This window comes from Rousettus aegyptiacus, unplaced genomic scaffold (assembly GCF_014176215.1).
Source record: "Rousettus aegyptiacus isolate mRouAeg1 unplaced genomic scaffold, mRouAeg1.p scaffold_m13_p_19, whole genome shotgun sequence".
Classification (NCBI taxonomy): Eukaryota; Metazoa; Chordata; class Mammalia; order Chiroptera; family Pteropodidae; genus Rousettus; species Rousettus aegyptiacus.
The window spans coordinates 53,339-68,675 of NW_023416294.1; the positions used below are offsets into that span (position 1 = coordinate 53,339).

The 15,337-nt window shown below is 32.7% G+C and overlaps 1 protein-coding gene across 3 annotated transcripts in view; it reads right to left on the minus strand.

Annotated features, from left to right (window-relative positions):
• Window positions 1–4,875: 4,875 nt before the first annotated feature.
• Window positions 4,876–15,337, minus strand: part of LOC107507194 (membrane-bound transcription factor site-2 protease-like) — a 37,545-nt gene continuing 27,083 nt past the window's right edge. For 2 of the 3 annotated variants that reach the window (XM_016138232.2, XM_016138233.2), the window contains exons 10-11: window positions 15,218–15,293; window positions 4,876–8,686 (exon numbers count right to left, since the gene is read on the minus strand). In XM_016138232.2, coding sequence (XP_015993718.1) covers window positions 8,464–8,686; window positions 15,218–15,293 — 299 coding nt within the window. In that variant the 3' untranslated portion in view covers window positions 4,876–8,463. Of the gene's footprint in view, window positions 8,692–15,217; window positions 15,294–15,337 lie in introns of all 3 variants that reach the window. The other variant, XM_016138234.2, reaches the window with a different exon arrangement.

Consider the following 15,337-nt stretch of genomic DNA (forward strand, 5'->3'; position numbering starts at 1 on the left):
CTAGGCTCAGCATTGGGACCAAACCTAATACTTCATTAACATGGTGAATGAATACTTAATCTCCCTATCCCACAGTGACCACTTGGGATTTTATAACACCCACCTCAAGTCCACCTGAGACTCTTTCAGCAGCTGAGCCTTATAGCCAGTCAGTAGGTGGCCTCAGGCCTCTGGGTGCCCTGGGCCTTCTTCAGTGTGGCCTCTACCACATGCCTCTAGGTCAGTAGAGTAGCAACCAATTGAAGAAAGCTTTGTAGCTCCTACCAGGTAGCTCTTGGCTGGTCACAAGCCATAGATAACCTTGGCCTGTGCTGTAGTCCCTCCCAAGAGGCCCCAGTTTTAGACCTAGAAGCTAACTTTAGACTACAACAGAGTACTACCATATTAACCCTACAAGCAGCATACCCTAATGGCAGTGTCAACAGGGAACACAAGCCCATTGGGGCTGATCCCCCTTAAAAGGCTCAATACCCCACACAGCGGCTCATATATTGTGGGCATGGGCGAATCCTCGCAGCCAATTAGCCTGAAAGTCAATCTCTTGCACTTATGTTCCAACAGCAAACATCACTCACATACAAAAGGAGGGCACACACAACCCACAAAAGGGACACTTATGGCACAGGTGATCAGGGGGACTGTGCCACTGGGCCATACATAATACCTACTAAAGTCACCAGTGAAAACTGAGAGGCATGGCACATCTACCCAATACATGAAATCACACACAGAGAGGAGGTCAAAATGAGGTCTCTGAGAAAAAATTAAGCATGCCAATATTTTCATCTTAAGGGGTACCAAAAGGAGAAAAGACAGAGCAAGGATTCAAAAACCTATTTGAAGAATAATGACTGAAAACATTGCTAATATCATGGTGGAAAAAGACTTAAAATCCCAGGAAACTCAGAGAGCCTCAAACAAGATGAACCAAAGTGGCACACGCCAAGACACACCATAATTAAAATGTCAAAAGGTAAACACAAAGAATCCTAAAAGCAGGAAGGGAAAACCAGTTACTTACCTACACAGGAGCTCCCATAAGATTGTGAGCTGATTTCTCAACAGAAACTTTGTACGACAGAAGAAATTGGTAGTACCTATTCAAAATGATGAAATGCAAAGACCTACAACCAAGACTGCTCCACCCAGCAAAATTATCATTTAAAACTGAAAAGGAGATAATGAAAACATTAAGGAATTCATCACCAGCAAGCCAGTATTACATGAAATGTTAAGGGGACCTCTGCAAAAACAAGTGGCAAAAAATTAATAAATACTACTAATAAAATGGCACTAACCATGTACCTATCAATAATTACTTTAAATGTAAATTGGTTAAAATCTCCATATCAAAAGACATAGGGTGGCTGAATGAATAAGAAAACAGGACCTTTACATATATTGTCTACAAGAGATTTCACTTCAAAAAAAAAAAGACATACAGAGATGTAAGTAAAGAGAAAGGAAAAATATTTTATGTAAATGGAAATAAACAAACAAAAACCTTAGGTACTAATACTTATATTAGATAAAATAGACTTTAAAAGAAAGGCTATAACAAGAGACAAAGGATATTTAATAATGAGAAAAGGATCAATTTTACAACAGGATAGGACCTTTGTAAATATTTATGCATCCAACATAGGAGCACCTACATATATAAAGCAAATATTAACTGGCATAAAGGGAGAGACTCACAGTAATACAGGCATAGGAAGGAACTTTAACACCACTGATATCAAGAAAGTCAAAAAGGAAAAGCCTGAAATGACACATTAGATCAGATAGATTTAATTGGTATTTTTAAAGCATTTTACCCCACAGCAGCAGAATATCCTTTTTTCAAGTGTACATGAATCATTATCTAGGACAGAGACATGTTAGCACCCAGAACAAATCTGAATAAATTTAAGAAAATTGAAATTGTATCAAGCGTCTCTCTCACCACAATGAAAGAAAATTTAAAATAATTTACAAGAAAAAAACCTGAAAAGAATACAAACACATAGAGGCTAAATAACTCAATGCTTATTAATGAATGGGTTAACAATAACATTAGGGGAAAAATCAAAAGATACCTTGAAGCAAATGAAAATATTAACACAATAACCCCAAATCTATGAGACATAGTGAAAGCAGTTCTAAGAAAAAAATTAATAGCAGTATAGACTCATGTCAAAATATAAGAAAAATCTCAAATGAACAATTTATCTTAAGAAACAACAAAGCCACATGTAAATAGAAGACGAAATAATAAAGATTAGAATGAAAATAAACAACATAGAGTCTAGAAAAACAATACAAAAGATCAATGGAATAACCAGACCTGGTTATTTGAAAAATAATGACACAAATAGATAAACCTTTAACCAGACTCATCAAGAAATAATGAGCACCAAATAAATAAAATTAGAAATGAAGACGTGAAAAGTGACACTACAGAAATACAATGGATTATAAAAAATACTATGAGCAATTATATGCCAACAAATTGGACAATCTGAAAGAAATGAACATATTCCTAGAAACAATCTCCTAAGACTGAGTCAAAAAGAGACAGACAATCTGAACCAACTGATTACAACTAACAAAATCAAATCAGTTAAAAACTTCCAACAAAAGTCTTGGACTACATGGCTTTATGAGGAAACTTCACTGAATATTTAAGAAGTGTTAATACATTTTATTCTCAACCTATTCCAGGAAATTCAAGAGGAAGAAAGTTTCCCAAGCTTGTTTGATGAGGGTACTCTTACCCTGGTTTCAAACCAAAGACATTAAAAATATATAATTTATAGGCCAATATGTCTGATGATCATAGATATAAAAACCCTCAACAAAAATATTGCAAGTCAAATTTAGGAATACACTAAAAAGATAATTTACCATGACCAAATAGGATTTATTTGAGGGTAAGTTTGCTTCAATTTCCAATAATCAATTAATATGATACACCACATAAAGAAAATGAAATATAAAAAGTGAACAGATCAACAGATGCAGAAAAGATGTTTTAGAAAATCTAGTACCAGTTTATGACAACAATTGTCAGTGAAGTGGGAATAGAGGCAACATATCTCAACATAATAAAGGCCTATTTATATAACAAACCCACAGCTAACATTACACTTAATGAGGAAAGGCTAAAAGCATTTTCCTTAAGATTAGGAACAAGACAAGGATGTCCACTTTTACCACTTTTATTTGACACAGTATTGCAAGTCATAGCAATTAGGCAAGAAAAAGAAATAAAGGCATCCAAACTAGGAAGCAACAAGTAAAACTATTATTTACCGATAACATGATGCTATCAAGAGAGAAACTCAAAGACTCCATCAATAAACTATAAAAAATGAGAAATAAATTCAGTAAAGTAGCAGGATACAAAATTAATATTCAGAGATCAGCTGTAGTTTTATACACCATGATGAACTATTAGAAAGAGAAATAAGAAACAGTTCTATTTGTAATTGCATTAAAAATACATAAAAATACATTTAACCAAGTAGATAAAAGATATGTATTCAAAAAATTATAAGACACTGAAGAAACAGAAAGTACAAATAAATTGAAATATATCCATGCTCATAAATAGGGATGATAATTATTAAAGTGTTCATATTAGCCAACACAGCCCATAGATTTAATGCAATTCCTATCAAATTAGGAATGACATTTTTCAGAGTACTCACACAAAAAAATCCTGAAATTTACCAAATTTTTAATCCTAAAATTTAATTCTAAAATGAAACCATGAAAGACCCTGAATAATGACGGCAATCTTGAGAAACAACAAAGTTAGAGGTATCATGCATGCTATCTGATATCAAACTATATTCCTAGGCTACAGTAATCGAAACAACATGGAACTGGCATAAAAACAGACACATAAATCTATGGTACAGAACTGAGAGCCCAAAAATAAATCCATGCCTATATGGTCAATTAATCTATGACATTTGAACAAGAATATACAGTGGGGTAAAGACAGTCTATTCAATGAATATTGTTGGAAATACGGGAAAAATATGTCAAAAAAAATTAAAGAAACTGGACCCTATTCTTATATTATATACAAGAATAAACTGAAAGTGGGTTAAATACTTAAATAAAAGACAACCAATCATAAAAAAAGAAGAAAAAATAGGCAGTGAACTTTCTAATATGACTAAAAATATTACTCATCTTTTTCTAATATATCTCCTTCAGCAAAGGAAGCAAGAGAAACAATAAAATGCTCAACATCAAGTATCCGAGAAATGCAAATTAAAACCATAATGAGATATAAACACCATAAGCAAATCAACAAGTGAAAAGTGTTGGAGAGGATGTGGAGAAGAGGGAACACTTGTTCATGTTGCAAATTGTGCACCGTTGCAATATTGCAAATTGGTGCAGCCATTATGGAAAACAGTTTGAAGTTTTCTCAAAAAATAAATAGAAAAAAAAAAAAAGAACTGCCTTGTTATCCAGCAATTCTACTTCTGGGTATTTATCTGGCAAAATCAAAACCCTAATTTGAAAAGATACATACACCTCTATGTTCACTGCAGCATTGTTTATAATAGCAAATATATGGAAGCAACCTAAGTGCCTATCAACAGACAACTGGATTAATAAAAAATTGTAGTACATATATACAATGGAATATTACTTGGGCATAAAAAGAATGAAATCTTACCTTTTGCAATAGCATGGTTGGACCTAAGGGTATGCTTAGTGAAATAAGTTACAGAGAGACAAACATAATTTGGTGTACCAGGAACTAGTAGAGCAGTATTGAAATAATGTTTATATCAACAGATGCAGAAAAAGCATTTGACAAAATACAGCAATCATTTATGATGAAAATACTTAATAAAATAGATATAGAAAGTACATCAACATAGTAAAGGCCATATATGACAAACCCTCAGTTAACATCACAATTAATGGCGAAAAACTAAAAACCTTCCCTCTAAGATCAGGAAAAAGATAAGGCTATCCACTGTCACCACAGTTATTCAATATAGTATTGGAGGTCCTAACAAGTGCAATCAGGGAAAAGAAAGAAACAAAAGGCATCCAAATAGGCAATGAAAAAGTTAGAATGTCATTTCATGGGGAGATTGTGTCAAGGAGAAACAGATAACTCAACAATTCTGCACTGATAATTCTCAACTAATAACCCATTATAGTAGTTTTTTTTAATAGTTTAACACAGAAACTAATGAGTGACAAGGCAGAGGGACAAAGAATGAAATACAGACAGATTTCATACCTTGTTATAGATGACTGGTTATGATCGATACTATCATTAGTTTGGATGGCCACATTTTAAGGAGGTAGATAATCATTAACTAAAAAGCTTTGATATGCTTGCTAATGACCGGTATTAGTGAAATGTCCGAGCTTGAAAGAAGTCTAGGACAGAGTTGATTTTGTTCACATCTACATCTATACAATACGGTTATTAAAAAACATATTCTTTCTTCTCACTTTTTTTATTACATGCTCATTTACTGAAAGAACTAAATTTTACTGAAGTACACATGTACTGGGAGTTTGATAAAAATTAAAAAAAATTAAAAAAATTTATATTATCTAGTATTCTTGTTCCTAACTGTAGTATAATGAAATCAGAGAACAAAAGGGGAAAAACAGTTTAATGTATCAAGATATATGCTAAATTATCAGCCTATTTTATCTGTATTGATATTCTTTGCAACAGAGAGAATATGTATTTGTAGAGGACTATATATGTATATGTATTTCTAGTTCTAGACCTGAAGTTAATGAGTGTAATAGTTAAAATACTTTAATTACTTACTGATTTTACTTCCTTACTTAACCTATTTATTTGAGAGTTCCCAAAACAAACACTAACTTACAAAAGATCTCTCTCAGGCACAGTCTGGAGGAAAGTAACAGTCCTCTCATAAATAGGCCAGTTCCTAACCAGTAGTTAGAGCATACAAACATCATTTTTTAAAAAAATCTGTTTCGTAGACAAACACACTTTTAAGTAGAATTTCTTAAATGAAAGTTGAATGCTGCTTTTAGAATTAGCAATGCATAAGTAATTAAGATGTTACTGTATGTAAAACAAAAAAATTTTTAAAAGCACAAAAAGCACTGAAAATATTAAAGCTAAGATTCTGGAACACATTTCCTTATTGGTAACAAATTTAATAATTAAGATATCATCAAGTTAAAGCTGAAGTTAAGACCAAACTACAGCACAGTCAAATAATACATGGAAAAAAACAGTTGTGTACCATCAGTATGTGGGTATTCTAATAAGTATCTAAGGACAAATGATTTGAGAGCCACATATCCAGAAAGCACATATTTATAGCTTACTCTTAGGACAATGACCTATAAGAACAATTATCAAAAAATCAAGTTTAACTGTAAGTCTTTTCAAACTGAAATGCTGAAAAGAATATATACGTTCTTTGTAGACTGGAGGTAAAATGTAAACAACATAGAGAAAGAACATTGAGGATTTGGTTTAACTGTTAGTAACACTTTCTCAAGTCTTCAAAACTATTTTTCCAATTGCTCTACAGAAACCAAAACAATTTTAAGAAAGAATACAACAGGCCCCCAAAGACTTTCCAAATTATTTTTGTTATACATTTACAGTAAATATTAAATAATTTTATAGTTTACTCAAAAGGAAACATATTTTTCTATATAATAAATAATATTAATCATGAATACAACCACACTTATTAAGAACTTACACCTCATGAATTGTAGCAGATATGCAAAGCTGGTCCCTGATGCACATTCAAGCTAGAGATACATATTTATTTTCTTTTATGATGTCTTTCTTATATATCTGAACATATCTGAAGAAATCTGAAAATTATTATTCTATTAATATGAGATCCATAATGACTAAGAATATGACAAATGACTATTTTCCTTAGATAAACCAATAATTTGTCTAGTTTCAGTCCTGGTATTAACTGCTTTAATAAAATGTTAAAATTATACATAAATATAGTTTTATACAGATCTACAGTTATCTAACTATTCATCCATCCATCCATCCATTCCTCCACCCCTCCAACTTTATACTAAAATCTAAAAGGGTATTCTTAGAGATTATGAGTTTTAGTGCTTGAAAAATCTCAATGTTCTCAAAAAGGTAACTCGAAAATTTGTAACGTAGTGAAGTTACTTTGAGGGTATAAAAGTAGCATGTATTTTTCATCACAGAAATAGCATACCAATATATTTCTAAGGCTGATTTCTTCCTACTGGCTTACTGATTTCCCAAATTGCTATGGTTGTATCTCAGTTCTAAGAGATCTTGAACCAGGTGGGGTTCTTTTAGGCTTGAGTCTGATCCCAGAATCTGGCAAATTCATATTTGTGCTCATGTGTACCATTCTCATTATACTACAAAATCTTGCATGGACCCTCAAAGTAGCTTAAAGGACAAATGGAAGGCAAAGACTTGGTGTTTTATAATTTGGCACAACAAAACAGGGTAACAACAAAGGAGGACAGAACATAGCTCAAGGCCTAAGATTCTTATTTCTTCAATCAGGAATGTAGGAGGTTAGGCCTCATATGGCCTTAGTAGCACAAGAGAAAATGTCAAGGTGGAAGGTTTTCAAGCTTCAAAGCTGTATGGAAAATGGTAACAAGGAATGTTGAAGGGATACATTTGTGCACTTTCTGAAGATCTGACTTACTTCTACTGTTCAACTTTAGGTGCATTATCTCACATACTACAGGTATGAGACACTTCATGCAGTTTATTGTGACTATCAGGACTAACACTGCTTTATGACACTACATATGACACAAAGCATATTACAAAGAGGCAACTATTGTTGGGTAAAACATGTGTCGACATCATAGGTCTTATTTCCTCTTTTATTCATTTATTTCACATCATTTGGCAAATAATTTCTGTTTCATGTTAGGAGATATTTAATTTATTTGTAATCATGATTCAGTTTTTTGAACAGAAAACAATACATGATCAAGTTTAAAAATAATTTTCAAAGAAGATAAAAACTGACAGGCCAAGAAAATGCTTACTGTTCCACTTGGTTTAAGTCTGGTCTCCTTCAAATCCTGATTAATGATCCTTTTAAAAATGTTTTTCCTGATTAATTCCACACAATTTTCTTTCCTTCTATACTATTTTAACACAATATGTAGTCACACAAAATGGTATTACATTACTTTTACTTGTTTATAAATTGTTCCACAAGCATTTAATGTATCTATGTTCACGCTTTAAAACTAGAAAGTAGTAACTACACCTTTCATTTCTTTTGCTTATCTCCCACCCCAAAGTTTGGATATTCTGAATACAAATGGAGCTCAAAGTTGTTGGCTAAAATGTAATTTTAAGAAACCTTTATATTTTGTACCAGTAAAGTGTTGAGTGGCATTGAATATTATAACATAGCAGTGTACTATAATTCAAAAGATTCCATCAGATTAGTGAAAATATTACCGTGCTGTAACCAACCAGAGTCCCAGGGTCACATTGGCAGCCAAAAGGACACTGCCACCAAGCAAGACAAAAAACCCTATCAGATCTCTGACATCATTGTCTGCAAACACTGAGGTAAGGGTAGCATCCAGGAAAGAGTTTAAAATCCACTGTCCATCCAAAGCAAAGCAGGGCACTGCATTAACAATAGCTAGAGCTCCTGAGAGGGAAATCAGATACCTAGTCAAACCCAGATAAGGAAAACAATGTGAAAAAAGTGGAAACCATATAACAGTGAGTCAAAAGACCTTTATAAATTATAGTCAATTTTTCTGCTTTTACTAATCTCTTCCCAAAGCATAGGTCATTCATTTATGTTTTTATTGTAATAACCTTTTATATTAGAGCACTTTTAGGTTCACAGCAAAAGTGAATAGGAAGAACAAAAATTTCACACACACTGCCTGTTCACACAAATACAACATCCACAACTACCTTTGTCCTGCACTAGTCTGTTATATTTGTTAGGATAAATGAACCTACAGTATTTACCCCATGTCCACAGTTTACATTAGAGTTCATTTTTTGGTGTGCATTCTGAAGGTCTTGACAAATGTATGATATGTACCTACTATTTTAATATGAAATGGAATGGTTTCACTGACTGCAAAAACCTCTGTGCTCTATTTCTCTCTCTTTCACTCTAAATTCTGGTAACTACTATTTTTTGTTCTATATAGTTTTGCCTTTCTGTAATATATTTTAGGTGAAATCATATGGTATGTAGAAATATCAGAATGGGTTTATAAATTTATTAGTATGCATTTAAATAATCTCCATTATGGAGAAAGTCAGAAGCATGGTGGAATGAGAATCACCCTTGACCTCTCCCGTTGAAACTATAAGAAACTGAAAATCTACATCCCAACAAATAAAACTAAACCTGCACACAAGTATGTAGGAGAGAATGGCATATGAGGGCATCAGAAGGGGACATTCCTTAATGTTCAGGCAGAGAAACAGTCCGTCAAACACCATGAACAACGAAGGTGACAAGGAAGCTCATGAAAAAAAGTGATAATAAATCTCCAGAAAACAAGCTCAAAGACATAGAAATATGTGATTTAAATGAAAGACAAATCAAAATTGCATGTTTTAAAAAACTCAACAAGATGCAAGAGAATTCTGGTCAACAGGTCAAAGAACTTAGAAACAAAATCAATGAACAACCAGAATACTTTAAAAGAAAATGAAACTCTAAAAAAGAACCAAACTGAATTACGAGAGGTGAAGAACTCATTAAAAGAGATGAAGAATGAAACAGCAAGTCTAGGAAATTGAGCTGACCAGATGGAGAAAAGAAATAATGATGTCAAAAATAGAAATCTGGAAATGATGCTGTAAGTAGAAGAGAGACTTGAGAATAAAAAATTAAAGAACTTAAAGAACTATCTGACACCAACAGAAAGAGCAGTAATAGAAGAACAGGTATACCAGAAGGAGGAGAGAGGGAGTATGGAACAGAGAGAATATTCAAATAGTTAACGAGAATTTCCAAAACTATGGCAAGAACCGGATCCTCAAATCCAAGAAGCAAACAGAACACCTAAATATCTCAACCCAATAAGTCCTTCTCTAAGACATTATATTAAAATTTTAAAAATTAATAAAAAAATAAAAAATCTGAAGGCACCATGGAAAAGAATACAATACCTTATAAGGAAAACCCATTAGATTATCATCAAACTTCTTAGCACAAACCTTACAAGCAGGGAGGGAGTGAAAGAAAATATTCAAATGCTTGAAATAAACTACTAGAAAAAAACAATATATATAACAAACAAACTTTTCCTGTAGAAATGAAGAAGAAATAAAGACTTTTCGGACATACAAAAGGCCTACTTCAAAGAAAATAATGAAGGAGGTCATTCTATTTGAAACAACAAGACAAAACTATAAGATGACTAACAGACAGACAGAAGCAAGAGAGTGTAACCCTTATTAAGAAGAAGGTATTATAAACTTAGATATTATATATCAGCTAAAGATTAAAGAAATACTAAAAAAAAAAAAGACTATAGCTACTGCAACTTAGAAATGAACTAAGCATAAATACAAATAATTTGAGACAACAAAATAGAAAAAGGAATGGAGTAAAGGTCCAACCTGCAAAGCAAAATGGAGATAAGATGCATGCAGGAGAAAAAGGACTACTGTATATATGAAAATTTCCTTTTCAAAAACTTAATGGTAACCACACATAAAATATCCAGAACTGAGACATATAACATAAAACGAGAGGGATCAGAAGAAAAAAAACAGAAAACATTACAAATTAAAATAACAGAAAGAAACACAAGGATAAAAAAACAGCAAAGGCACTAAGCTTCTAGAAATCAAAAGATAAAATGGCCATAGAGATTATTTCAATAATTACTCTAAATGTAAATGGTCTGAATTCACCACTAGAAAGGCACATAATACAAATTAGATCAAAAACCAAAACAAAACCATACGCTGCCTTCAAGAGCTACATTCCAACAAGTAACACTATACCTGCATACAAGTACGTAGGAGAGAATGACATATCAAGGCATCTGAAGGGGACACTGGTTAATGTCCAGGCAGAGAAACAGTCCGTCAAACACCATGAACAACGAAGGTGACAAGGAAGCTCATGAAAAAAAGTGATAAATCTCCAGAAAACAAGCTCAAAGACATAAAAATATGTAAAAGGGTAGAAAATGATTTTCCAAGCATATGTTTATCTAGAGGATTGCAGTAGAGCTATACTTGTATCTGACAAAATAGACTTCAAGATAAAAAAGGTAATGAGAATCAATGACAAACACTTTGTAATAATAAAAGCGACGATAGATCAAGAAGACCTAACACTTATCAATATATGTACTCCCAATCATGGAGCATCAAATATATATAAAACAACCACTATCAGAACTAAAGGAGAAATGGACAAAAACAATTATAACAGGTGCCTAAATAGTCAGCTATAGCCAGATCATCCAAAGAGAAAATTAATAATGTCAACCTTAAAAGAAACATTAGACAAACTGGATATAATTAACATTTACAGAGCCTTTCATCCTAAACAGCTGCTTATACATTCTTCTCTAGTGCACACGGAACATTCTCAAGGATCAACCACACACTGGGACACAGAGATAGCCTCAAAAATATAAGAGTGTTGAAATCATACAAACCATATTTTCTGATCACAATGTTTTGAGGCTGGAGATCAACTGTGAAAAAAACCAGGACCACACATACATGGAGATTAAACAACATCTTACTTAAGAATTGAGTCATAGAATAAATAAAAGATGAGGTCAAGAGATACACAGAAGAAAACGAGAATAAAAGTACAACATTTCATAACTTTTGGAACGCAGCAAAAGTGGTAATAAAACGAAAGTTCATATCATCACAGTCATATCTCAAGAAATAAGAATGATCCCAAATAAACAAGTGAACATTACATCTTAAAAAAAAAATTATAAAAAATGAAGCTGAAAGCCAGCAGAAGAAAATAATAAAAATTACAGCAGAATTAGATTAAATTGAAAACAGAAAGACAATAGAAAATTAATGCAACAAAGAGATGGTTCTTTGAAAGTTTAATAAAATGTACAAAGCTCTGCCTAGTCTCACTAAAGAAAAAACAGAAAGGACACATATACAAAAATCAGAAATGAAAGAGAAGTTACAACAAATACCACAGAAACACAAAAGATTATACAGGAATACTATGAAAAAGTCTATAGCCATACAACACTTAAGCCCGATCTCATCTAATCTTGGAAGCTAAGCAGGGTGGGCAAGGTTAGTACATGGATGGGAGACCACCTAGGAAGACCAGGTGTTGTAGGTGCAAAAAATAAAAAATAAGGAATTGTACGCTGACGAAGACCTTGGAATCTCTGAGGTCAACCAAGGGTTGCCTCGTCTTAAAAAAAAAAAAAAAAGAAAAGAAAAAGAGAAAAGAATACTATGAAAAATGATACAAAGTTCAATAACCTAGAAAAACAGATAGGTTTTTAGAAATATACAGACTTTCCAGACTGAATTGTGAAGATCTAGAAAAATCTAAGCACATTGATCAAGAGAATGGAAATTAAAACAATTATCAAAACTTCCCCAAAGTGAAAGTCTAGGACGAGATGCCTTCACTGTGAATTCTACCAAACATTCAAAAAAAAATTAAAACCAGTTCTCAAACTTTTCCAAAAAATTGAAGAAGAGTCAATACTTCCTAACTCATTTTATGAAGCCAAATTTACTCTGACACCAAAACCTGGTAAAGAAAACACAAAAAAAGAAACTACAGACCAACATCTCTGATAAATACAGACACAAAAATCCTAAAAATATTAGTACATTGAATACAACAATACATTAAAGAGTATACATTATGACCCAGTGGGCTTCATTCAAGGGCATAGCGATGGTTTAACATATGTAAATTGATCAATGTGATACACCACATAAACAAAATAAAGAATAAATACCATCTGATCACATCGATAGATGCAGAAAAAGCATTTGACAAATACAGCACCCATTTATAATCAACACTTAATAATATGGGAAGAGAAGAAAAGTACCTCAACATAGTAAAGACCATATTTAATGGTGAAAAACAAAACTTTCCTTCTGAGATTAGGAACAAGACAAGGCTGATCCATCTTACCCTATTATTCAATACAGTGTTAGAAGAATAATCAGGTAAGAAAGAAATAAAAAGCATTTAAATAGGGAATGAAAAACTCCAAATAGTAACTCTTTGAAATAACATAATTCTCTATATGGAAAACCCTTAAAACTATTAGAAATAATAGACAAGTACAATAAAGTTATAGGATACAGAATCAATATACATAAATACACAATGTTCCTATTACTCTAACAATGAATTTTTATAAAAAGAAATAGTCACCTTTGTAACTGCAACAACAATAAAAAAAATACCAAGAAATTAACCTAATGAAGTATGTGAACACCAATACACTGAACACTCTAAGACATTACTAAAAGAAACTGAAGACACACAGAAATAGAAAGACATTCTGTGTTCACGGATTGGAAAAACTGACATAGTTAAAATGACTTTATTAACCAAAGCTATATGCATTGTTTAATGCATCTCGCATGAAAAACTGAATGGCAGTTTTAAAAGAAACAGAACAAAAAGTCTTCATATTTGTATGGAATTACAAAAGATTCCAATTGCCAAAGCAATTCTGAGGGGAAAAAAACATGCTGGAGGTAACACTCTGTCCAACTTTAAATTTATTACAAAGTGACAAAATGGCATGGTGTTGGCAAAAAGCAGACACACAGACCAGTAGAACAGAATTGAATCCACCCATATATGTGGGCAAATAATTTTCAATAAAGGAGTCAAAAACATATAGTGGAGAATGAAAAATCTCTTCAATAAGTGGTGGAAAAAAGCCACCTGCAGAAGAATGAAACTAGATTGTTGTAACTATACAACCAAATTAACACAAAATGAATCAAAGACCTGAATATAAGAACTGAAATAATAAAATGCATTGGAGAAGTAAAAGCAAAAATAAATGAATGGGACTGTTGCAAACTAAAAAGGTTCTGCAGAGCAAAAGAAACCATCAATACAACAGAGAGGCAACCATCTGAATGGAAGAAGATATCTGCAAATAGTCTTTAATAAAGGGCTAATGTCCAAAATATACAAAGAACTCATACAACTTAACAAGAAAACCCCCCCCAACAATTCAATAAAAGAAATGGGCAGAGGACCTGAACAGACGCTTATCCCAAGAAGACACATAAATGGCCAAGAGACATGTAAAAAGATACCCTCATTAGCTATAGGGAAATGCAAATCACAACCACAAAGAGATACTACCTCACTCATGTGAGAATGGCTGTCAACACCAGGACAAGTAATAACAAATTCTGGAGAGGATGTGGAGAAAAAGTAACCCTCATACACTGGTGGTGGGACTGCGAATTGGTACAGCCACCATGGAAAATAGTATGATGGTTCCTCAAACGACCAAGGCTAGAATTACCATATGACCTATCGATTCCTCTCCTGGGTAGATACTTAAAAAATTTGAAAACATTTATGTATAATATATATACACCCCAACTTTTACTGCAGCATTACCAATAAATAAGGCCAGGACAGTGAAGCAACTGAAGTATCCTTTGATAGATGACTGGATAAAGCAACTGTGGTACACATATACAATGGAATATAACAGCCAAGGGTGTTGAGATAATCATACCAAGAGAGATAGTCAGACAGAAAAAGTTAAGAACAATGTAATTTTACTCATATGTAGGCTATAAAACTGAGAGCAACATGAAAATAACAAAGAAACAAGAGACTCAGACACAGACAACAATTCAGTGTTCACCAGAGAGAAAGTGGGAAGGGAGAGGTAGATCAGGGTAAAGAGGGTCAAAAAATGGTGATGGAAGGAGATTTGATCTTGGATGGTGAACACACAATGTAACACACATATGACTTATTACTGACTTGTACATTTGAAACTTATGTGATTTTATTTGTCAATGTCACTCCAATAAGTTAAATTAAAAACACAAGTCTAGAGAGTGAAATAAGTCAGAGAAAGCCAAATACAATCTGATTTAATTTATATGTGAAATCTACAAAACAAAGAATTTTTAAAAATACATTTTTATACATTAAAATATGCTAAACATTCTGTCTAAATAACATGTTTCCCACCAAAAGGATACTTGACAAATGTTTCCACAGTCACAGGCAGATCTATGCTTAGAAAGTTGAAACGTGGGATAAAACCAGTTATGCTTACTAAAAGAGAAAAACAGTATTATTCATACCTAAGTCACAGCATT